Genomic DNA, 26,483 nt, shown 5'->3' with positions numbered 1-26,483 from the left:
TTGGTGAAGGAGGTGGATTCTACGAAGGAGCGTACCTTGGTCTTGCAGCAACTACATGTGACGACCAATTCGGCGATCCACAGCGTTAAGTTGATGTATTTCCTCAGCGACCAGCATGGATTAGCTCCAGACATGACGAAGCAGATATCGTCCTCTTTTGGAAGGCCAAACAAAGTAGTTTCACTTTCACAGTGAAACACACAGCGTCTAAACGACATGACGGCGGCGAGAACAACAATACTACAACAAGAATAAAAGGTACGCCTTCTTTCTTTGCGTGAACATCTGGGAGGCGTTATGCAAATCTTCCCACATACTGACGTAGAGATGTGGGGGCGTGTCAGAACAAGCCGTTTCAGGAGGGCGTGGACGAGTCTCAACTTTTATAAAGAATGTCTCTTTGGATTTGAGACTTTAGTCTTTGCAACTTCACAGATCTTCTTTATTCACCAAGAGCTTGCAACACTCCAAAGAGAAAGGAAAAATTGAAAACGCATCATATGACCCCTTTAATGTACATGCTATAGTCACCATTTTTACTGTTCAAGTACAAAATATGAATTTTGTATATTTATTATTTCTGTATTGTTTATATTATATTACATGAATTACATTTTAGTGATGTTTTCTGTTTTGTTATTGCACAGTGTTATTATTATGGCATATTATTATGCGCATTAGATGTTCTGCATTGTGTCCTCCAACTTTGGGATGTTTTTGAATTTAAATAAAAGTTCAAACCAACCATTTTGTTGAAGTAAAATGTAACACTAGGTTGTCTATTTTTTAAAGTATCTATTTATTTTATAGTTTATGAGTCATTCTACAAAAGTGGTGCAAATTCAGGTTTGTATGAGGTTTATATTTTTAAATTATTCTTTTCAAATTTTTGCATTGCATCCGAAATGCATAAATTTAATGTGGGTACACTAGATCATTTCCCCCCATCACTTCAGCAAATTTTGATAGTTTTTTTGTTGTTGTTTTTAGTGTTTAAAGTGTTTTTTAAAGTGCTTCGGTTGTGACATTAAAGTTTCGGTAGTGACCTTAATGTTTATGACACATACTTTACTCATTTGCTTCACATAAGTCACTTAATAGACCCTTTTATGGACTGTGATGACCCATTTCCACAACTATCAACATCATAAATATTAAGTTTTTAATATTTTATATATTTTTTAAACTCATTCACATTTGTGACACTACACTTTGTGTTAAAAAAAAATTGTGGCAGATTTCACATCTTTCTTTATGATTGCTGTAATCATTTTCTCAAAAAAATGTCCCCCTCTTTTGGAAAGTTGTGGAAATGCTGTGACAGAATATTTCTTTTGGTACAAAAATTATATCTGCTGTCATCTCCCATTCACTCCTATAGAAGTTTACCCAACTATGACACACTTCTGGGAACCCAGGAAATGTGAAAAGGGCCCATCACAATTTCAGCAACTATAACTTGATTTCACTAAAAAAAGAGGAGACTATAGTTTAAAATATATAACAGTTTAAAATATATTAAAAATATATACTGAATGTCACTGCTGAAATATGTCAATACTGAAACAGCCATGGATTGTTCGGTGTTGACAAAATGTGTTTCAGTATTGATTGTTTCGTGTTGGACAATTCAACCTTATTTTGCGAGGACAGTAAAAAGCAGACATCAATGATATGAACAGAATAAAGTCACGAAAAACACATATCATTTTTTTTTTCCAGTTTTTTTTTCTTGTTTTTTAAGTGTTGTTTTATGTTTGTTAATGGATGTTTGGTAATGACACATTGATGTATGTAATTGATGTCTTCTGAAAAATGAATTGGCCAAGTCTATGAAACCTCCTCCTATTTGTGGCGGTCAGTGTTGATATTGTGGCAGGCCGCCACAAATAAATCAGTGTATGGGATTGTGTGGTGATGTATATTATAATTTTGTGTATGTGTTTTTATTTTATATAAATATTTTTGTGGGAAATTATATTGCGATATATATTGATATTGAATTATTGTCCAACTCTAATTTAATATCACCTCATCTTCCAACAATTCTCAACAATCTCTCTAAACCAGGGTTGCCAGGTTTTCATAACAAAGCCCACCCAATTGCTACTCACAACTAATCCAAAACTAACCCATTCGCGTTCTGGGAGATAAAATACGCGTAAAATAAACATTTTTTGTCAGGGTTCCCCTGGTAAAATTCGCATTCCAGGGGATAAATATCATGTTATTGGGGTCACTTCAACCCGCGGAAATGAAAAACAACCAACAGCAACAGTGTTAAAGTAGACCTGTTCTCCAGGAAAACCACGGACTTGGCAACATTTCTCTAAACCCCTTCTTTCTGTGAGCATACTCTGCTCTGATTGGTCAGATGGCCCAGTTTGTTGTGATTGGTCTACCGCATACAGCCTGTGTCAGAAACGATATGTCCATGTATTTTAAATGCTCGGTAGAAATATACATTTGTATCTATCTTATTATTTTAGAGTATATAAGATGTTTGTCTATATTTTTAGACTTTTTATTAGACTTATGCATTTAAATATTCCTTTTAAAAATGTACATTAAAATGCACTTCTACATTAAGCCTAGTTATATTAGACCTTTACTTTACTCTTCACTGATCCCGTAGGGCAGCACACGTAGAGCTCATTCTGACAGCGTGACTCAGCACATCATTCTTCATGCCTCACCAGCATCACTGGAACAGAAGAAACAAGACTATTATTTTACTGAGTAAAACTGCCCTCAGTAATGGATTAAATAACACTCTTACTACTTTTTCCTCCTGACCCACTCCAACACAGGCACAGAAAAGTGAGATTTGGTTCTATTTCAACAGTGACTACACTGGTTGAATCTGGGGGCACAGTCGCTCTGAGTAACACATTTAAAATGCAGACGGTGATTTTATGTCTCACACACTTCATCTCTTTCCAGTTTCAATCCTGGCATCCGCTACCTGTTTTCAACACTATCTACTTTTATCCTAGCTAGCCTACTATGTCTTAAATTATGGGAGGCACTTCCGGTTTAAGGGACGTTCCACTTAAAGGATTAGTTCACTTCCAAAATAAAAATCTCCTGATAATTTTCTCACCCCCATGTCATCCCAGATGTTTATGAATTTCTTTCTTCAGTCACAAAGAAATTAAGGTTTTTGAGGAAATCATAGGATTTTTCTCCATATAATGGACTTCAATGGGGACCAATGGGTTGAAGGTCCAAATTGCAGTTTCAGTGCAGCTTCAAAGGGATCTACATGAACCCAGCCGAGGAATAAGGGTCTTATCTAGCAAAAAGATAGGCCATTTTCTAAAAAGAAATAAAAATGTATATACTTTTTTTTTTAACCACAAATGCTTGTCTTGCACTAGCTTGACTTCATGCACTACGTAACTACGGAAGTACCGACCCAGTGTTTACAAAGCAAACATGCAAAGAAAGCAAAGCAAAGCAAATTTGCTAGATAAGACCCTTATTCCTCGGCTGGGATAGTGTAGAGCCCTTTGAAGCTGCACTGAAACTGCAATTTGACCTTCAACATGTTGGTCCCCATTGAAGTCCATTATATGGAGAAAAATCCTGGAATGTTTTTCTCAAAAACATTAATTTCTTTGGAACTGAAGACAGAAAGACACAAACATCTTTGATGACATGGGGCTGAGTATATTATCAGGAAATTTTTATTCTGGAAGTAAAATAATCCTTTAAAACAAAAATAAGGTGAAATGCAGGCCACGCATTGCCACATGTCCACATGATCAGGTTGTAATTGCTTCATATTTACGAGGAATTTGCTAGCCTCATAAAGCAGATCTGGAAATAATATCATAAGCTTTCCTGTGGTTAACCTTACTGGCATGCAAATTGATCTCTTATGCTTCGTAATGAATTTACACTGTCTTTTGGTATTACACTGTGTGTTGGTGTTTTTGTTTACAGACATTATTTTAATGTGTTGTATCATATTTCAATTACTTTCTTTAGTTAAAACACTTGTTTCTGGTATGTTTGTTTACTCATATTAATTTTAGAATTTTAGAATATGTCAATTAATTTTCTTATTTTTGACTTATTTATTAATTTTACATTATTTGAATGGTAAGATAGATGTGGAAATTTGTTTTAAAAGGAGGGCTGTAATGGTGAATATCAGTCAGATGCGGTTTGCTCTTCATGTGGAAATCCACTTAGTGGCATATATGCATCATAAAACTGACTATATGTGCCTGGAATGATTTCATTACATCATTTTAACAGTCAACACATAAACTCCGAAATACAAGCAGGGGGAGTTTCCATGGCATGTGCGTGACTACTGGATGGGTTTCGTCTTTCTGGATTACATTACAACTACAATACAATCGAATTTAAATTGAACTATTATTAGTAGCTTATACGGCTTTGTTATTACATGGTCGATATGGTAAAACTTTTATTATTATTAAAAAAAATAAATAAATAAAAATCCTTACCAAAAAAGATGAGTGGGGCAAAACCACTGATCTATATATGTTCTATATGTTCCATATTATAGATCAGTGGGCAAAACCGAAACTGTTGCTGGTGAGTGATTTAGAGTTTGACAGGCAGTGAGCTCCCTCTGGAGGTCCAGCGGTGTCATTACACTACTCTCAATACTACTGAAGACAGACCTGTCACTGTGTAACTCAATTTTAAGCTGATTCCATTTTGATTTCTCTTTTTTCAGGTCTAGTGGTGTCATTACTGTAATTTTGTAACTCAATTTTAAGCTGATTCCATTTTAAATTTTTTTTGGTTGTTTTTTTTAGTTTTTAAAAGTTTTTTTTTTTTTAAAGTGCTTCGGGTTTGACTTTTAAAAATTTTCGGTAGGCCCCTTAAAAGTTTTGAAACATACTTTACTCATTGCCCTTCACATAAATTAATTAATAGCCCCTTTTATGGACTGTGCGACCCATTTCCAAAAACTATAAACATCATAAAATTAATTTTTAATATTTTATATATTTTTAAACCTTTCACTTTTGGGTGACACTACACTTTGTTTTTTTTGAAAAAAAAATTGTGGGGGATTTAAATCTTTTTTTCTGGGGGGCTGTAAACATTTTCTAAAAAAATGCCCCCTTTTTTGGGAAAGTTTTTTGGAAATGCTGTCCAAGAAATTTTTTTGGTACAAAAATTTAAAAATCTGCTTTTCATCTCCCATTCACCCCTATAAAATTTTCCCCAACCATGACACATTTCTGAAAAACCCGGGAAAATGGGGAAAAGGGGCCCATCACAATTTCACCCCAACAAATTTGATTTCACTAAAAAAAGGAGACTACTTTTAAAAAATATATAACATTTTTAAATAAAAAAACCTATATGCTGAATGTCACTGTGAAAATGTCAAAAATTTGAAACACCCCATGGGATTTTTCGGTGTTGAAAAAATTTGGGTTCGGTATTGTTGTTTCAGGTTTGAAAATTCAACTTTTTTTTCCCCTGAGGCCATTTAAAAAGCAGGCTAAAAATGATATAAACGGGAATTTAAAGTCAAAAAAAACAAATTTTCTTTTTTTTTTTTTTTAAAAAAAATTTTTATATTACATCTTGTTTTAAAAGTGTAAAAAAGGTTCGGGAAATGACAAAATTTAAAAAAAAAACCCCGGAAATGTCTGTACTTACAAACTTTGAAAAATGTTTTTTCCCAAAGTCTATAAAAACCTCTCCTATTTGGGCGGTAGTTTTGGATATTGTGGGGGGCCGCCACAAATAAATAAATGATGGGAAACACGGGTTTAATGTATTTTCCCCAAAAATTTTGGAAATTTTTTTTAAAACCTTTATCCCGATTTTTAAAAAAAAATTTCATTGTGATAATTTTTGATTTTGAATTATTTTTTCCCCAACATAATTTAATATCACCTAACCCTTCCAACAATTCTCAACAGTCTCCCCAAAACCCGGGGGTTCCCGGGTTTTCAAACAAAACCCCCCAAATTTCTACTAAAACAAATCCAAAACAAAACCCATTGCTTTCTGGGGGGTTTAAAAAAAGCGAAAAATACAAAATTTTTTTGTTTCGGGGTTTCCCCCTGGTAAAATTCGCATTCCAGGGGCTAAATTCATGTTATTGGGGTAAATTCAACCCGCGGAAATGAAAAAAAAAACCCCAAATCAACAGTGTTAAAGGTAGCCCTGTTTCCGGGGAAAACCAGGGGAATTTGGCAACTTTTTCTCAAACCCCCTTCTTTTCTGTGAGTACTTGCTCTAAATTGGTAAGAGGGCCCCAGTTTTGTTGTGTTTGGGGTTACCTGTGTCAGAAAGATAGTCCATGTATTTTAAATGCTGGTAGAAATAACTTTTGTAATTTCTAATTTTTTTAGAGTATATAAGATGTTTGCCCCTATATTTTTAGATTTTCATTAGACTTGCATTTAAATTTCCTTTTTAAAAAAAGGTCCCTTAAAATGCACTTCTACATTAAGCCAAAACTTAGCCCCTTTCCCTTTCTCTTAAATGACCGTAGGGCAGCACAGTAGAGCCCTTTTCGACAGCGTGGATACCCAGTCATTTTTTCATCCCTCACCGGCACACGGGAAAAACAGAAGAAAAAACGGACATTTTTTTTAATGGGGTTAAAAATTTGCCCCATTTATGGTTTTAAAAACGCCCCTTACTATTTTTTCCTCCAAACCACTCCAAAAACGGGCACAGAAAGGAGTTTTGGTTTTTTTTCAACAGGGGACACACGGGTTTAAATTGGGGGCCCCCAGTCGCTTGAGTAACACATTTAAAATGCCCACGGTGTTTTATGCTACCCCACTTCATCTCTTCCCAGTTCAATCCTGGCATCCCCCTACCTGTTTTCAACCCCATCTAATTTTATCCTAGCGCCTACTATGTCTTAATTATGGGGGGCAATTTCGGTTTTTAAGGGGGCGTTCCCCTTAAAAAGGGTTATTCACTTCCCAAAATTTAAAAAATTCCGATAAATTTTCAAACCCCCCGGCATCCCAGAGGGTTTTTGGGAAATTTTTTTTTTTAGGGCACAAAGAAATTTTAAGGGGTTTTTGGGGAAAAAAACATAGGATTTTTTCCATATAATGGCTTCAATGGGGGCCAATGGGGTTTAAAGGTCCAAAAATTTCAGTTTCAGTGCACTTCAAAGGGTCTCCCTTTAACCCAGCCCCAGGAATAAGTGTTTATTAGCAAAAAGAAGGCCATTTTCTAAAAAGAAATAAAAAAAAGTATATACTTTTTTTTTTAACCCCCAAATGCTTGTCTTTCCCCTAGCTTGACTTCATGCACTAGTAATACGGGGAAGTACCCACCCCGTTTTTACAAAGCAACAGCAAAGAAAGCAAAGCAAAGCAAAATTTTCTAGATAAGAAACCCTTTTTCCGGGGTGGGGTCGGGGTAAGCCCCTTTTAAGCGGCCCCGAAACCGCCAATTTGGGGCCTTTAAAAATGTTGGTCCCCATTGAAATCCTTATATGGAAAAAAAAATCTGGAATGTTTTTTCAAAAAAATTAAAATTTTTTTGGAAAATGAAGACAGGAAAGACCCCCAAAAATCTTGGGTGGGCATGGGGGGGGGGAGATATTATCAGGAAATTTTTTTTTCGGAAAGTAAAATTTTAAACCTTTAAAAAAAAAATAAGGTGCTGCAGGCCACGCATTGCCAAAAAGGGCCACCCCTGATCAGGTTGTAATTGCTTCTTTTTTGAGGGAAATTTTCTTTGCCCCATAAAGCAGATTGGAAAAATAAACCCTAGTTTCCTGTGGTTAACCCTTTCTGGGATGCAAAAATTTTCTTTTATGTTGTAATGAAATTTTCCCCGGGTTTTTGGGATTACACTGTTTTGTTTGGGGTTTGTGTTTACAGAATTATTTTAAAAGTGGTTTTATTATATTTCAATTTAAAAATTTTCCCTTTCTATCTTACCAGGAAAGCCTTTAGGGGACTTTTAAATGGCAGGGCTCTTTCTTGACAGAGTCCCGTTTTTTTACTTTAAAAAAATGTGAAAATATCAAAAAAAAAAGGAAAAAAAATAAAAAATGGGAAAAGAGAAGACAAGGGGCTTTTTAATGGGGAAAATTTAGTCAGAAAGCGGTTTGGGTTTTATGTGGAAATCCCTTAGTGGGATATTGCATATAAAATGACTATATGTGCCTTTGGGAAAGTTTTAATTTCATCATTTTAAAAAGCAAACATAAAAATCCGAAATACAAAAAGGGGGAGTTTTAAATTTCATGTGCGTGATACCGGAGGGGGTTTTGTCTTTGGGTTAAAAAACAAATACACTACAACGAATTTTAAAATTTAATTTATTCGTTTTACGGCTTTGTTTTTCATGGTCGATATGGTTAAAAATTTTTTTATTATTTTAAAAAAAAAAAAAAACCTTACCAAAAAAAAGAGGGGGGCAAAAACCCCTGATTATATATTTTTTTTATGTTCCATTTATAGATCAGTGGGCAAAAAAGAAACTGTTGTGGTGAGTGATTAGGTTTGCCCGGGAGTGGCCCCTCTGGGGGGTTTCCCGCGGGTGTCATTTCACAACTCTCAATACTACTGAAGACAGGGGCCGGCAATTTTTGGGGAAAATCAATTTTTTTTAAGTGATTTCCATTTTAAAAATTTTGTAAAAGTAAATTTTAAGCTTTTTGTTTTTTTGTTTTTTTTTTCAAAAATATGCTTGTCGGTTTGACGCATGGCCTTTTTCGTTTTGTTTTTGTTTTCCAGGTCATTTTGGCCCAATGTTGGCCAAAAAAAAGGGGGGATGGGGAAAAACCAGGCTGTCACAATCGACCAAATCACTGCTTTATTTCTGGAAAAGTTTCCCTCCTGAGATCCGTTTTCCCGGGGTCAACAAAATTTTTATAAAATTATAAAAAAAGTAGTCTTTTACATACCCCTTTTAAATTTAAAACATTATAAAAAGTAATACGCAGTGTTGCCCGGAAGTATTTCGGGGACAAGTAAATAAAAAGTTTGGGGACAGTGGGGCTCTTCCATAACGCCCCTACTGTCAAAAGGGGGCAATTTGCATTTTCATTTAGCCAGTTGAAAGTGTAGAACCCGTTATATAAGCTAATAAATTTTTTAGGGTGAAATGTGAGGGGTTTTTATTTTTTTAAAACTTAATTTTAAAAAATTATTTTAAAGGTAAAGTTTCTCAGTATAAAAGTTTTGGGCATTGGTGTTTTTTCAAAAATTCCCAAACGAGGCTGCGGATCTGGAAACATATGGAGACCGTCGTTGAACAAGAGCATTTAAGTCAACAGTCCAAACTAAATGTGCTCACAGGGAGACCTTGGAATTTGTCCTGCGATATTAGTCTCTTTCCTGTCCACTGGGCCCGGAAACTGGAAAAACACTTAGTCTGTTGTATGTGTGTGAGTCTTATCTGGGGAACGCAGCCAAGATCAGCATGCTGGCTGATTAAATCATGTTTTCAACATATTTATCTAGAAGTACAAATGTGTGTGTGTGTGTGTGTGTGTGTGTTTGCACATGTTTTTTTTTATTGTTGTTTTTTTGTCAAAAAATATGGCTTTAGAAGTTGAAATTCTATGTGTGTGTGTGTGTGTGTGTGTGTGTGTGTGTGTGTGTGTGTGTGTGTGTGCATTTTTGTGTGAAAATGTTAAGATTTACTTTAAGTTATATATAATATAGCTTACATGCATAAGCTTAGATCAGCATAACATAAGTTATATATATTGTGTGTGTGTGTGTGTGTGTGAATATATATATATGCATTGTCCATATAAAATACATGTGTAATTTTTATATATATAATATATATATATATATATATATATATATATATATATATATATAAATTAGTCATTCCAAGCAAGCAAATGTAAATGTTTAAATGCAAAGTAATTACTCTAACAGATGAAATTCTTTTTTTAAGCTCCTCACCTGCGATCGGTGGTCCTGCTGTCATTGGTATGGCCATGAGGCCAAGGAGGTAGCCGATGGCTTGAGACGCCTGCATGGGCCCTACCAACTCAAAGGCAATTGGGGCCATGATAGTGATGAAACAGCCGTCACAAAGACCCATCAATACGAAAACCCCCACCAGACCTTCGAACACGGTGCACTGAGGTATCATCATGGACATCAGACCCAGTAATATGAACGAGGCCACCTACATATTCAGACACACAGAGATCGTCTAAGCATGTGGACTAATGCTCCATCCAAAGTTTGACATCTCAGACTTACAGCCACAAAGGCATTCCATATCCTGATACTCAGAAAATTACTTACAAAAAAATTTAATGGTACTGGTAAAAGGATCAGAATTTAAGGGGGTACTACAGAAAGATACCATAGAAAATGACTATATATACATACATACATATATATATATATATATATATATATATTATATATATATATATATATATATATATATATATATATATATATATATATATATATATATATATATATATATATATATATATATGTATATATATATATATATATATATATATGTATATATATATATATATATTATTTTATAATGTATCATTTATATTTTTTGCCCCAGCAATTGTAAATGTTCGGGGAAACATGCCACTGCATAAATGTTTTTATTTATTTATTTTTATTAAATATTACTGGAAAGAGGTTGAGAATTTGTGTTAATGAACTGATAATATTTACGTATTTGACATAAAAATGGATGATAAGGTGTAGATTTCGTTATAAAAACAAACTTAAAAAAATTTAATTAAGAAGAGGAATAAAAAAATACAGAGTGAGTCCTGCTTTTTTGATAGGTCAAAATTAAACCTGCAATGTATTATACATTTTGTAACAACAGGTAGATTGTGAAATATGCTGTTCACATAGGAAAATTCAACCATGTTGAACAAGCTCTTGAAAGTACATCATTGCAAAGTTGATATTTATGTCATATTTTAAACAAGTAAACAAACAAACCATTTTTATTGTTAGTGGTATTGTTGGATGTTGTGAAAGTTATTTTTTTCTAAATATATATATTTAGAAAAAAACATGAAACATTAAAATGCCATTGAAAATCAAATCCTAGAAGCAAATATATCCTTTACTGGAAAATGTACTTGTGCAAATGTTCAACTGAAGTTTCCTGGCAACCAAATTGCAAAAGATAATGAAACAGCTTTGCAACAAATGAAACAGCACACTGTCTTTCAGGAAAAAAAATAATAATAATAACATCATATAAAAGAAAGATGCAATTTATGTCAATCTAGAACTAAAGAGAAAAACTCATTCAAATTTTGTTCCACTTTTAGAACATAAAGAAATTCAGAAACACTGAAGCGATTGTTTGGGCTGCTGTAATGTAACACTGGTGTGACCTTAAACGAGACACTTCGCCACAGCAGGACCATCCTGTCATCGTTTCATGCCAATTTAAATTGACATAGCATGAAAGTTGCAGAAACTAGTGATTAATCAGTGAAATAATTGACGATTAGTCGATTAATCTTTAGTTTAATCGATTATCAAAATAATCGTTTGTTGCAGCCCTAGAAACAAACTTCTCCAGCTATGGATTATGATTCAATGACATGCAGTAAGCAGTTTCTTTTGGGTTTCCGTACCTGCATGTAGATTTTCTTTACTCCAGGTATGAGGTCTCCGATCTTCCCAAACAGCAGTCGACCGACTCCAGACGACGCTCCGATACACACAAGCAGCACCCATTCCCTCTGAGTGTCTTTAAACTGCTCCTTCACAAAGTTCATCTGCCACAGAAACAGGAAAACCATCAGATGACTAACATACACATCCATCCATACATCCATCAATCAAATCTATCCATCCATCCATCCATACATCCATCAAGCCATCCACAACTCTGGGGTTTGTTTGGGGTCAGTATGATAGAAATGCTCAAAAAATTATAAATAAATTAATTTATGTGTTAATGATTTGATTATATTCATGTATTTTATATAAAAATGGATGATATGGAGTAGATATGGCTAGAAAAAACTCTATAAAACATGATGATGTGACAATGAAGACTAATTACCTTAATTAGTAAATTACCTTTACTATCACAGGGATAAACTATATTTTAAAATATACTCAAATAGATTAAATTGAAATTTTTACAATATTACTGTTTTTAGTGTAATTTTGATCAAATAACTGCAGCTTTGGTGAGTAAAAAGGCTTCTTTCAAAAACATAAAAAAAATCTTACCAACCCTACAATACATATCTATCAGTTTTTATTTTTTTATGAAGTTCTCAGAACATAACGGGTATGAAGCTACATTTGATAACCTTTTATTCAAACTTTAAAGCAAGATTATGATTTGAAAAAAAGAAAGTGTTATGCAAAACATACAAAATTTGATTTTGAAGTTGGAAAACTAAAATCACATAAATCTATGAGACATGTGAACCCTTAAAATTTAACAAAAGTATTAACACAATTAATAAATTCTATCGTTTTAATAGATATTGTATACTAGGATTTAACAGTCCACAATATCCCTTATGGTTTGTTAAAATAAAAATGCTTTTACCTTTACTTATTTTGACAATCGACCCATAACGTTTTCTTACATGACAAACACTTTGAGATTTTATATTTCAACTCATATTTCTTACGAGAGATTCACTGACGAAGCAGTATTTTGAACAATGGCCTCTTTGCCAGCCATCTTCTATGAGGAAGTGTCACAGCATGCACACCCCGAAGGCATCCTGGATGGGGACGCACACAGAATAACCTATTGTGCATTTTGAACCGAGCATAACATTAGTGGTTGCTTCCATATCACCCGTATCTGATGCTTCTAAGTAGCCTTATTCCTCAACTTATTTTGATATTGTCCTTAAAACCAACCAATATCTTTCTCAAATGACCACAGAGTGACCATGATATGGAAGAGGGCTGGATATCCACATATGGTCAACAGATGTCCCCAGATGTGAAATGTCAAAAATAAGTCTGGGGGCTTGAAATTTGACATGTGAAGGTTCAAAATGGAACAAAGCTCTTATTATGGATGTGAGTCAGTGATGGAATTTCACATATACTAAAACCATATTGACATATTTGACAGCTGGAGAATTAAAAGGTCACGAGTCAACAAATATGCTAAAACCGTACGGCATACTGACATCCAGAGATTATTAAAGGGTCAAAGGTGAACATAACCTGGGAGGTCCGGAGTCAAGGGGTCAAACCCCTCAGTGTCAAGGGTCAAAGGTCATCATCAATCAAAAAAGTTGACAGGTGGTGCAGCATATTGACTACTTTCATTAACCAACAGCAGCTTTTATATTTGGGCGGAGAGAGAAGCTTTTGAGTCTCCAGCAGAACACAAAACTGAGCTGCTCCAATGGAGAAAATCTGACTAGATCTAAAACTTTCAGATGACACACAGCTCATTTCTCTGTCACTGTTCCCGTAACCATGGAAACACGTTTGTGCAGCAGAGTGGCTCTCTCTCGACACTGTATGATGTAAAAGACAACTAGTTGTCCAGTCCTATGAAGGGCCGTACAAGCCATAATTCATTCTGGTGCTCTCACACACTTATATTCTCCTTTCACATAGTAACAAACTTTAACACACGCATTCTTACATTTTCCATTTCCACATTTATTCATTTTGCTCTTATGCAAATATATTCAAAGTATACATTTAATGTTATAAATAATAAATCTATTTTCTAGAAGAAAATGAATGTTAGTCTGAAGAAAATATGTGTATGTAAAAGAAGAATGCATGTATGTCTGAGCGAGTATAGTGGAAACGGAAGGCAGGTTAAGCGTGATCAGTGTTACATCAGCAGAATGTTCGGCCGCAGAAGTGTTTCAGCAAGCTATTTGGGTTTTAAAAAAATATTATAACCTTGAAAAGTTTCTTGGCCTTGTCCCTTGAATTGAATTGAGTTATTTTGAATTGAGTTATTTTGCTTCATCTTGCACTTGAATGGTTTAAACTTCCCAAGATATTGTGTATTTTGGAATCATTTTTTAATGAATTTAACCGTTCGAGCATGAGAGAAGAGGCGCAAGAGAACTCGGGGTTTGGGTTTGCATGCTCCATGCAACACATGTAATATTTTCAAAAACACACGCAATGACTCAATTCCTCTCCCGGTACCGTAAATAACTGTACTGTGTGTGAACGTAACCGTATTAAGGACTCAAATACATGACTGACAACCATATTCTGCTGCTGTGTGAACAAATTGCCTCTTTACAGCTCCACTCAGTATTATCTTGTACAAATACATAAACATTAACCTCTTATTGACATAGAAGTGCTAGTTAAGTGTGATTTCTGTGGCTAAATGCATCACTGGACTAAACGGTTGCTGGCTTTGTACAGCCATAGTCAGCTTCTGACTTCATTAAAGCACTTTTCTTCAACTTTATCAATGATTGCATTAATGCTTCTTTGTGGTGGGAACAGAGGAAAAGCAGCTATAAGTTGAATATTTCCGCTCATAGACGCCTTTGTTTCTAAGAAGGGAAGAGGGGGAGGACATGGGGTTAAAAATAAAAAATCCTTTAGAAGAATTTCCTGACACTAGAGATCACAGGTCTGTGGATTGGATGTTTTTTGAAAACGGCTTGAATGAGAAAACCTTAGGGGCACATCAAAAGCCCTGAGATTTCACATTTAGGTTTAATGTGAAGGAATGGCTTTCCTATTTCACCACGAGAAGCGAGAACCAAATGCATACACACACACACACACACACACATACTGTATAGGCACAACAAAAGCCGGGACTAAGTGTTTACTTCTGGTGCGATGCCTGAAAAAACATGACTGTAGGTGGAAGAGGGAGACTGAGGCGAGGGGGGAAAGGTCTCTCTCATCAACTTTATAAAACCGCCCACAAAATACACACACACACAAATCCCAAACACACACAAGTTGGCTAACTCACAACTAACCAAATAAACACTTGCTTCAAACACATACCAATGATTTGACATATATCAACAAAACGCAAATGCAACAAATGTGCACACAAACACACACACACACACACACACACACATACACACACTTCAAGAATAATGAAAAAAATATTGGTGTAGGATTTAATTTGAAACAATCTGCACTCTGAAATTATTGTCTCTTATTATCACTAAGAATGCATTTATTTGATCGAAATACAATTAAAACAGTAATGTTGGGAAGTATTATTGCAATATAAAATGACTTTTTTATTAGAATATATTATTATTTTTAAATGTAATTTATTTCTGTGATGCAAAGCTGAATTTTCAGCATCATTACTCCAGTCTTCAGTGTCACATGATCCTTCAGAAATCATTGTAATATACTGATTTTCTGCTCAAGAAACATTTCTAATTAATATCAATGGTAAACAGTTTTGCTGCTTCATATTTTTGTGGAAACCATGACACATTTCGTCAGGATTATTTGATGAATAGAAGGTTCAAAAGAACCTTTTTTATTTGAAAAATAAATCTTTTGTAATATTATAAAAGACTTTAATGTCTGTTTTGATCAAGTTAATGCATCCTTGCTGAATAAAAGTAATATATTCTAATTTGAGCACATCTCCATTAACCACACTGAAAAATCCACACACATGCTGAACAATTAAAGGTTTTGAATTTCCATGCTTTACAGGGAAAGAAAAGCACACATGATGGAACCATCTGCGTCAAGCTTTTCTTTCAGTAAACAGTGCATTCTCTTATATCATCACATTTTATGGCCTGTTTATCAATGTGACCCAAACTCCATTTGTGCACTTGGTTCAGCGGCTGGAAACTAATTCTGAGCTGAAAACAAGAGAGAAGCACCATTACGGCTGAGTAATTCAGGTGTCCAAGTAAAAGTATGTCCATCACTATGACAACAGAGAATGAGGGAGAAGGAAAGGTGAAACAAGGACAGAAATCCCTAGAGTCTGACCTGAGATGACACACGCCGAGTTAATAATTCATCATCAACATGTGTGGACTCATCACATAAGCTTTCTGTCATTTAGAGTGCAGTAAATATTTCAGTTCAAGGAACCCTAAAACATTATTTATGCATAGGATGGGCACTTCGCTCCTATAGCCTCCTCTGTTTTCGAAATGTTAAATGCACACCGGCTTGACTGTAAATCAGAGGCATTTTGTTCACTTTGTTTTGTCGGCAAATGTCAAAACCCTGTTTAACATTCAGTTCAGAAATTCCAATGGATTTTTTGCATTACTGAACTTCATTAGCGTGCCAAAACACTACATTTTATGATTTATTGACTGCACTGATTAGGATTTGGTATTTAAAAAATATTAACTAGAAAAGAAAATCTCTTGCAAGAAGCAGAGCTACTGCAAGTTTCATGTTTCATAAATGATGTGCTAAATCTGAAGACTTTGTTCACACAAAAATAAAAATTGACATTAATTCATCATCTTAGAAACCATATGGCATGAACACAAAATAAGATGTAAGGCAGAATGTTTTATCTAAGCAACAGGATTATTCTACTAATATTTATATGCTATGACAATGTATTTATTAATATTTCAGATTAGCTTTTATTTTTATATTTTTAATTTAATTTCGGTTTAAGTTTTAGTAATATAGTTATGTTCATTGGTCGTGAACATTCTGCCGTTTGTTTTCTACAAAAAGAAAGGACAGGAGTGATAAAAAAAATAATAATTTGTGTCACAGTGGGAGTTTTGCAAAATGACAGACTGGTAACAATCTATTGATCACATCTAAATCTGAACCATTATATGGCTCAAGAAGATCTTCTTTATTGGATTGTACTTATTTAATAATCATGACATCATTCATCACTGCAGTCAACTGCACTTGTATTATTCTGAAAATTTCTACATGTAAATCTGTGGAATCTATACATTCCACAGGTAGTTATGACATAGGTAGTTATGATTTAATGGTGGAACTCGGCTTACAGCACACCAGGGCCTTGTGCCAAATGTCTGGAAAGCGAGATATTAATTATGCTCAGAATCTGGCATGAAAAATTAAACTCCCTGATGAGAGTAAGAAACTGCTTTTCCACCTGCCAGGCCATGTTTCTGAGGCTAAATATACATCATTTGTTGCTACTGAATCACTGAGCTATTTTTATTTCAATAGAAATAACACAGTGAATGTTGGATTTTTGGGGGTAATTTAAAATGAAATTCACCTTGAGTAGCGTGCAGTACATTTAAATTAGCATTCAAAAATTATAAATATGCCTACACATTTTTTCTCACAAGTTGATTTTAGTCCCAACCTCTTAAGCAAAGTATGCATATTAATAAAAATAAAAATCAGTAAAATATCTAAACATTCTTAATTCAAGCTACTTTTAACTGAGAAGCAAAATTGCATAGAAATATATAAAATTAGGTGACTTTATGCTTAAAACATCAAAAAAAAAAAAATGTCCCTCTTGATTTATGTGCAAATTCACTTAATTTTAGATGTTGTTGACCTTTTTTTTTAAAAAAAAAATCTTAATACCTTAAGTAATTTGCTTCTTACATAAATGTATCTTGATATGAGAATGTTTGAATATTTGCTAATAAAATAGTTGTTAAAATGATTTTTGAACATAATGTACCTGTTTACATTTCAGTTTTGACTTGGAAGGGAGCACATGCTCTGCTATTGTCCAGGGTTGTTATTGTTAACTAAAACTAAAACTATGAATTTATTGAATAAACGATTCAACTATTACATAAAAGAAATAAAAATTTTCTAAAGTAAATAAATTAAAATATAAATATTAGATGAAAAACTTAAACCTAATAAATAAAAAAGAGAAATATTGCCTTGGCACACAGCTAAAATAAAAAATTAAAAATATAAGAAGAATAAGTCGAAATACTAGAAACTGAAATACTAAAAAAAAAAAAAAAAAAAAAAAAAAAAAGCTATTTAATAAATACCTTTTTGTATTAAATAAATGCTAAAATAAATTACAACTAAAATAAACTGAAGCTAAATTAAATAATATTTATTAAAGACAAGATAATGATATTAAAATTAAATTTATTAAAATAAAAGATCATTCAGAATATTATTAAATACTATAACAACATATACACTGAAAATGACACTACATGGTCTCAAACCACAACTCACCAGGTGCACGTATGGAACGAAGTATCCCAGAACTGCCGTGGCGACACCAAACGCCCAAACCCGATAGGTCAGCACACCAAACACTCGTACGTTAAAGTACTTCCTGATTTTGGCCAGGCCCTTCTGCCACCTGCTTGCTGACTCCAGGCCGGACGGGGGACCTCCGTCCATTCCCATGCCCGGCATCGGGCACATCCCACTGGGTATGAGTGGTCTGAAGGTGAGGGCCAGCAGCGACTGGACCAACATGAAGATACTGAGGATCTGGAAGGTTCTGGGAAGGCCCAGCGGTCCCACCACTTTCTTGAGCAGCACAGGGAGCCCCATAGAAAAGAGGCTGCTGCCTGCCGTCACCACGCCGTTGGCCAAACCCAGTCTCTGTCGAAAATAATGCCCCAGGATCACCAGAGACGGCTGGAATGCGAATGAGGATCCACAGCCGAACAGTATCCCGTATGTGAAGTATCGAAGACCCAGCGTGCTGAGGAGAGAAGACAGGATGTGAATGTGATAAAAGGAAAAGGGATAAAACAACAATGCTGATGAAAGGTTGTTGAAGGGTGCAATTTTAGTATCATACTATTGTAGTTATATTATTATTATATTACTATTTTAGCTTTTGTCAATATTTTAAATTAATTAAATTTTTATATTTTAAGTTTTCCTTCTAATCTTAGTTAAAGTTTGTTAATTTTGTTCGGAATTTTCAAAAAAAAAATTAGTTTTGTGGGGGTTTTTGGTTTTGTGCTACATTTTCTACAGTTTTTTTATTTATAAGGGGGGGGGGTATAAATAATTGGAGGATATATCTACATAGTTTTTATTTATAAGTCAGATTTATAAATAAGACATGACCAAAGTCTCAAAAAAGGAGTTGGATGTATTACTGTGGCAAAGACACTCCAGCGACCAGACTGTTTTCATAAAGCTGTATCTGTCTCTTATAAATCTGATAAAACTAAAGACTCTCCGGAGATATGAAGGATACACAACTACTCTATAGGTACTCAAGATTAACATGACATTGGCAGAAACTGTGTGTGTTATGTCCCCTTTAAGTTTAAGTGTATTGTTTTGTCATTTCTATTAGCAAGTTTTTTTTTTTTTTTTAATATGTCAATATATATTTTTTTTAAGTTTTAGTTTAAATTTATTGTTGTGTTTTGGCATTTTAATTTTTTTTTTTTTTTTTTTTTTTTTTTTATTATATCTGTATGGTTTTTGTTTTTTATTATTATTATTTAACGAAAAACGAAAACAAGAAATGAAAACTTAGCTTTGACAACGTTTAAGGTTTTTGTATGTATATAATTTTATTTCAGTAAATATTTATCTTATTTCAAGTAACAAAAATGTTTTTTTTTTTTATGGTTTTAGCTTTAATTTTTAGTGAACAACAATACGCCTGCAGTGTACTTGAAAGTATATTATTAAAAATCTGTATGTGCAGATAATATAACATTAATAGAAAAAAGGCCATTTAAGTGTACTTAAAACAAATTATGTTATTCAAAGAAAGCACTATAAAATGCTTTATATTTCATGAGTTATATTCAATGCTATCTCACGACCAATTCGCACGGATTTTATGAGGTGGCTAATTCGTATGATTTTGTACGATTTGTCTAAACCCCAGTAACGGTTAAGTTTAGGGGCGGGGTTAGGTGTAGGTCATTCGTACAAATTCATACGAATTGTGCAACTCGTAAAATACGTACGATTTGGCAAAAATCGTATAAATTTGTACGAGTGTAGTCATATGAATTCATACGAATTAGCCACCTTGTCAAATATGTACGAATTGCCGTGAGATCGGGCTGATTATATTGCATTATATTTCATTTAAATTTAAACTAAATACATTTTCATTTAATTGCTATTAATGTGTCTGAAAACATTACATTTAATTTGCGCATATTCTTTTAAAGTATATTATTTTTGTACAAAGCACTCTTTTTGGAAGTTAGTTTTTCTCAAGTGTCTGTAAGCAACTTCTGCAAAATGGTTGCACAAGAAATCAAGTCATACAAGGTGCAGGACTGATACGAGCATTTTTACAGCAGAACTGTTGAACTTTCATGTTTTTCTCTCCTTATTAAACTAAAGCATTTCACTTCCAAATGACATGTGACACCTGAAGCCTGAGAATGCTCAACATAAGGGCAGCAGGACACATTATTTGCTTAATGACCAAACAGACGTTAGTGTAAATGATGGATTGTGAGAAGGAAGAGAGAAACTTGACCCTGCAGGAGATCTGTACCCCCCCCCCCCCCCCCCACTTTGAAAATGTCTCATGCGCCCCTGTTTTTTTCCAACCTTTTCTAAAAACAGCAAGAGCTTCTTTTTTTTTTTTTTTTGCTTGGAATAAAACCAGCACTCTGTTCAACTGCACAAGGATCTCAGAGAGAGGACACTGTGAGAAAACAATGAGAAGGAAAAGAATGAAGGAAAGAGGGAAGACAAAGAAAGCAAAGATTACATAAATGTTCTGTCGTACAGGTTCTGCTCTCCTACGTGTGTTTATGTTTTTTCCTTTTGCTTAAAAGACTGTCAGCATGATTCAGTAACCCTTATATAACAACACTTAAGGAGGCTGAGTGATTTGTCCACCTTCATCACTTCAACCACAACATCTCTACAAAAGCCAACTTTCAAAGACATGAACACACAAATTATGGTCTGATCGGCCCACTGCTGCGTCTTCAGGAAAGTTTATCATTTGCATGTGTTTTTAAGCCAAGACAATTTAAACATTTAAGTGATTTTAAAGCATTGATGACTCGAAAGACAACTCCATTCAGTACTCAGAGATGTTCTATGTACAACTCTTACACAGAGTCTCAGACAACACCGAATTGAGCTCTCTTTTGCAACTAGTTCTGCTTTAACAGACAAATACACCTGGCCAATTTGAACATTCAAGCAATTTAAAAGCATTCAAGCTCAAGAAGATGTGAATAACAACTTATTCAGTGTGTTCTGTGAAAGACACACACAGAACCGTGTCTTAGGCATCGTGTGAGCCCCAGATTTTCTTTCCGCGTCTTGTGCTTGAACAAACAAATACATACAAAACTATGTCAAAATATCCGTCTTGGTGAGTATCCTCAAAAGCAGTCTGTTATGTCTTTAAGTGAACTTAAACAGTGACAGCGCTGGATGAGCATTCTGGATAAAATAAATGTGTTTTGGTAAGGCTGAAAGAATTCAAGTAAACCTAAAATGCCAATGCAACATTCAAATTGTTTGACTGATTTCATTTTGTTCTGTGTATATAGTTATTTGTCAGTTCTAAATGTATGGAATTAATCAAAATAATTTATATTTTACATTAGATTATTGTTTTTGGAAAAATGTGCATGACAAAAAAAAAAACTCAAATTTAAAAAAAAAAATCAAATATATATATATATATATATATATATTATATATATATATATATATATATATATATATATATATATATATATACACACACAAACACACACACATATACATTTTGCTAATAATTTCCAAATGAACTGTGAAAATGCTAAAGTTACATGATAAAAAATAAAAATTAAAAATGGTTATAAAGAAGGCATTTACGTTGCGAAGGAACTGGTGAGAAGACCGAGGAAGGCCACAAATGCTCCGCAGACGGCTGTCTTCCGGCATCCGAAGTGATCGGTGAACATACTGACCACCGGAGAGCAGAAAAATATCATCCCCATCGCCAGAGCACCAACCCATGCTGGACAAAGAAACAAAAAAAGATTTGATCAATAAATGATGAAATACATTAACCTGATTTTCCATTTGCTTAACTCACTGCCACGATGCTGTGGTGTTCTGGGAGGTTGGAACATTGCTATCATGTTTAAGTATATACATATCTATGGTTGCTATATACTGTAATTCTGAGAATTTTTAGCACATTGCTATATGGTTGTTACTGTAGGTGTTTTTTACTGGCATCAGGTCTCAACAGCTCAAGTCTGTGGGATTTTTTTGCCTGTTTAATCCGTTAGAAAAGCAACAACACACCTCTTTTCAACAAGTTACACAAACTATGCAAATCCCTAACCATAAGCATGACAACAGAAACCTAAGTCAGCACCACTAATAAGATCATTGACAAAATAACCAGCTTTGAGATTCATTTGTGTGTGTGAATGTGGAAAAACCAACAATTTCATCCAACAATTTTGTATCGATCTTGAAGACGTCCACGATCTACTTTTCAATCATATTGTAGAGATCGTGTCCCGTTTGTGGCCGCCTTGGCAAGTATTCCTGTAAAAATACATTCACTTATGTCTTAGGTGAATGTAAACAGTTATATTAGATATTAGATCCATCTTAAAGGGACAGCAACCTAATAATACCCCAAACAATAAAAGACAAAAAGAAAATCAGCTTTATTTTGACTGAATCATTTTTGTAGCTTTATATTTCACTCATACAGCTGTTTACTTCATTTGTATCTTTTTTTTCTGTAGTATTTATTTGTTTTATTGCTTCTCATTTGTTCTTTTATTGTTTAATTGAGAACTTAAGTTTTACTTCTCTGTAACTTGCAAAATAGTCTTAAAAACCAACATTTTGGTGATACTTCCTGGAGAAACTGTTATATTTTTGCCATATCGCCCACCTTGAACACAGACAGTATAATTTACACATGCACGCACCCAAACAGACGTTCTTTGTTCACCCAGATAATTCCGAAAAGAGACACAGATGAAAGTCCATCATCTTTGTATTTAGAGCACTGGCCAGTTACAATAGATGTCAAGCTCAGACAAACAAACACACTGCATGTTTTTCATGGTTCAAAGGTAGTTTAATGTCTGCACAGTATGTCTGGATTCTAAGGACACTGGTTCAATATTTGACGCTGATCTCTCTCTTGTCTGTGTGTGTGTGTGTGAGCCCTCTTCAGCGAGTCATTCTTGGCTGAGGTTCAGTGGAAATGTGGCCCCACGATTCCAGAGAGGAAGCGGTACGTTAACAAACCAAGCAAATGAGTGTTTATTCATATTTTGTAGAAGAACACAAGGTCAGGATTTACATAAGGCCCCCGCGTCTCCCGCTGGCTTGTGGAGTCAAACGAGACGTATGTTTTCCACAGGTTTCACAGTCAGGGTTTTGTTTGTTGTTTTGTTAGCTTTGTAAATGACCAATGTTTCTGTGATGTTCAGTTGGAACTATGAGTTCGGAACATTAGAACAATGCAAAGAGTCTCTGTTTAGGAATAGAGTGTTCTGGAAGAGCAGGTTCTAACAGCTCGGTTAAAGATCATGCAGAAAACATGAGGTGGATAAAGTCTCTCTCTCTCTGTGTGTGTGTGTGTGTGTGTGTGTGTGTGTGTGTGTGTGTGTGTGTGTGTGTGTGTGTGTGTGTGTGTTTGTGTGTGTGTGTAAGTCTGAGGCGATGTTTGAAGGATTAAACATTCCAGGGACTATTAGGAATGGATTACCTTACTTCTCCAAGAAAAACAAAATCCACACAGAAAGCGGAAAATATCAGAGGTTTTTAGTTTTAACCCACTTTTATTTCATTAATATTGTATCATCATTAAGTACAGCTGATGATTTCACATTCAATACAGTTAAGCACACTTCTTTGTCGCCAGAGTAGATTTTTTTACATTTTGTAAAAAAAGTTCTTCCTTGTGCAAAACACATCACCACGATATTACTGTAAGATGCAGAGCATTGCTATGTGGATGTAATTTATAATGCGTTATTTTTTTAGTGTGTGTGGCCATATCAAAAGAGAGTGATGTTCTACCTTCTGACCCCTCTGAAACAGAGTACTGAAAAACAAGAACAGACAAATGGTTCTCTCCTGTCACCCTCTGACTGCTTTTGTAAGCAACGAGTTCTGTTTGTTTACATCTTTCTGGATGAAAAATGGTTGAAAAATAAACCAAAGAAACCCAAAAACCGGCAAAAAAATAAACAAAAATTAATGAGAAACATTTCGAGTCCACAGCTACAGTCCATGAACTTTTCAGCCATTTTTTCTGCCTCTAACATCCTTTCACCTTCCCTTTAAATTCTCTGTTAAAATGTTGAAATCGCACTGATTTGTCTTCCGTAAAAAGCATATATCAGCATTTGCCTAACGAACAATGTCTAACAGTGGGTAAATATGCAATAAAAAAAAAATATCTGATAATCCAAACCACAATTTTTCAAATGTCAAAGGTCAAAACTTCCACTGTCATTCCCACTACCTAAAATCACCATTCAATTGCATTGTGGTGGAAATGACATTTTATTTAAGTTTTTGAATGAAAAAACTGTTTTTTGTAGCCTCCATAAATAATTAAGAAAAAGTAGTTATTTGTTATTTTTAATAATAATAAATAAATAAAAAAATCACCATAAAAATGTGCCGGATGTTAAGGAAAAATGAATTTCTCTGTGAAGAAAATGAATTGGATTTTACTTCAGGAAGCTGACTCTTGCCCACTATTCCTCCACTTTTCACTCACGCCTCTCTGTTACTCTATTTCATTTATGGCACTCTCCTCTGCTTTTCATCATATCTGTCTCTCCTTTGTTCCAAATCACCTAATTCTCACTAATGAGCTTGCTCCACATGTTTTATTATTGGATCATTTGTTAATTGAGGTAGAGAAAGACACAAAGGACAGCATGAAAGTGGTTTCCATCTAGAACAGAAATAAGAGAGGAAAGAGAAGAGAGAAAACAAGGAAACGAGTGACCCACTAACACTGACAGATGCTCTTTGACAGATTGTGGATAAAGACACTCAGCCGCAGGGAAGCACGGATCACTCTCTCTTTATGTCCCTTTCTTGCTCCTACTTGGGTTATTCCCTCGATTTTCTCTCTCTCTTCATATCTGTCTGTCCTTACAAGACCCCTCATGTCTCATCTGTCAGAGTGAATCTCAGGAATCCTGTCAAGAACACGATAGCAACTGAGAAATCAGGCTCTGATCCATCCCTTCTATCCTGCACAGTTAAAAAATTGACTTAAACGTCTTTGTCTGAATACAGTATGTGAACAGTTGACATTGATAATCATGTTAAATGAGCGAAAGAAGGAGGGGAAACATTTCTCATCTTTTGCCTGCGGGTTTTCTATTCAACAGCAAAGCTAATGTCAGCAGCTGAAACAGAGCGTTCCTTAAATCCAGCCAAAAAAATGATTGTGTGCCTTCAGCTCAATCAGTTCGCACACACACACTCTCCAGCTGCACATATTGAGGGTAAAGTACTTTAATCATCAAATGACAGATTCAGACACACTCATTTGGCAGCATTACATACACAAATCTCTTCATGTGCACGGTCACACTGTGTTAATGAGCACCATGACTATTTCTAAAAAGTGACAGATTGCAAATCTAGTTATGTCACTATGCTTTATGAGATTTAAAGAGATTGATAAATGTACTCGCAGGGCAATATTTCATGTTTTAATTCTTTTCTATAGGGATTTTCTAGCAAAGAAAATAGATTTCATATATTTTAAAATTATTTAAAAAAATATTAAATGTAAATGTAAATAATATAAAAAATATTATTTACACACAAATATTTAATCAGACCAGGGTTATTATAGATAAATAACAATAAAATAAAAAATATATTTCTTACTTGAAATAAAATATTAATCATTTGTAAGTCATTTGGATAAAAACTTATTTAAAAAAAAAAAATAATAAATAAACTATTTGTCAAGGTGACATTTCTAATTATAATTTAGTTTAACTTGATATACTAAAATAATAAAACGATTGAAAAAATAATAATGTAATTTGAAATTACATGAATGAAAAAAGTAAACTTTTTAAGGTTGCCAAGCTAAAAAAACCTGATGTACTAAAATAACTAAAACTAAAACTGGGATAAAAAATGAATAAAAACTATACAGACGTATACTAAAAAAATAGAACAAATACACAACAAAATTACTACAATTTTAACTAAAATTCAAATTAAAACAGAAAATAAAAAAAATAAAAGCTGATTTAATAGATAATAAAATAACATTTCTTCAGACATATTTTCATTTAAAATATTTGCCTGTGTGTTTTGATTTGCATATCACTCATTGCACAAAAGTAATGAAATATACATCTGTAATTGCGCATTAAAACAAACCTTTGGTGTTCATTGTGGCAATAATGCATAGCAAGTTGTAAACGCTGCATCCTCACTATAAAATGTATTGCTGTGTTACAAATGGTTATGCGTATGAAAAAGATTTGAATAACTTCTGACCAGCATTATCTGAAGATGATCTGACACTAATTTAAAATGGTGGAAAATCAAGTCGGGTTGAAAAAAACAGTATTAATCAGAGAAGGGTCGTATTTGGTTTATAAGTTAGAAGCTAAAATATACTAAACACTTAAACTG

At 34.1% G+C, this 26,483-nt stretch overlaps 1 protein-coding gene across 1 annotated transcript in view; it reads right to left on the bottom strand.

Moving 5' to 3' along the window:
* Positions 1-2,678: 2,678 nt before the first annotated feature.
* LOC109101918 (monocarboxylate transporter 8-like) overlaps positions 2,679-26,483 on the bottom strand; it is a 33,774-nt gene continuing 9,969 nt past the window's right edge. The window contains exons 2-6 of the mRNA XM_042770531.1: positions 21,693-21,837; positions 18,102-18,582; positions 11,588-11,731; positions 9,840-10,134; positions 2,679-2,704 (exon numbers count right to left, since the gene is read on the bottom strand). Of these exons, the coding sequence (XP_042626465.1) occupies positions 2,679-2,704; positions 9,840-10,134; positions 11,588-11,731; positions 18,102-18,582; positions 21,693-21,837 (1,091 nt within the window). The remainder of the gene's footprint in view (positions 2,705-9,839; positions 10,135-11,587; positions 11,732-18,101; positions 18,583-21,692; positions 21,838-26,483) is intronic.

This window comes from Cyprinus carpio, chromosome A14, assembly GCF_018340385.1.
Source record: "Cyprinus carpio isolate SPL01 chromosome A14, ASM1834038v1, whole genome shotgun sequence".
NCBI classification, from domain to species: domain Eukaryota; kingdom Metazoa; phylum Chordata; class Actinopteri; order Cypriniformes; family Cyprinidae; genus Cyprinus; species Cyprinus carpio.
Note: the sequence above shows the minus strand (reverse complement) of the source record. Positions and strands in the feature narration are given on the sequence as shown.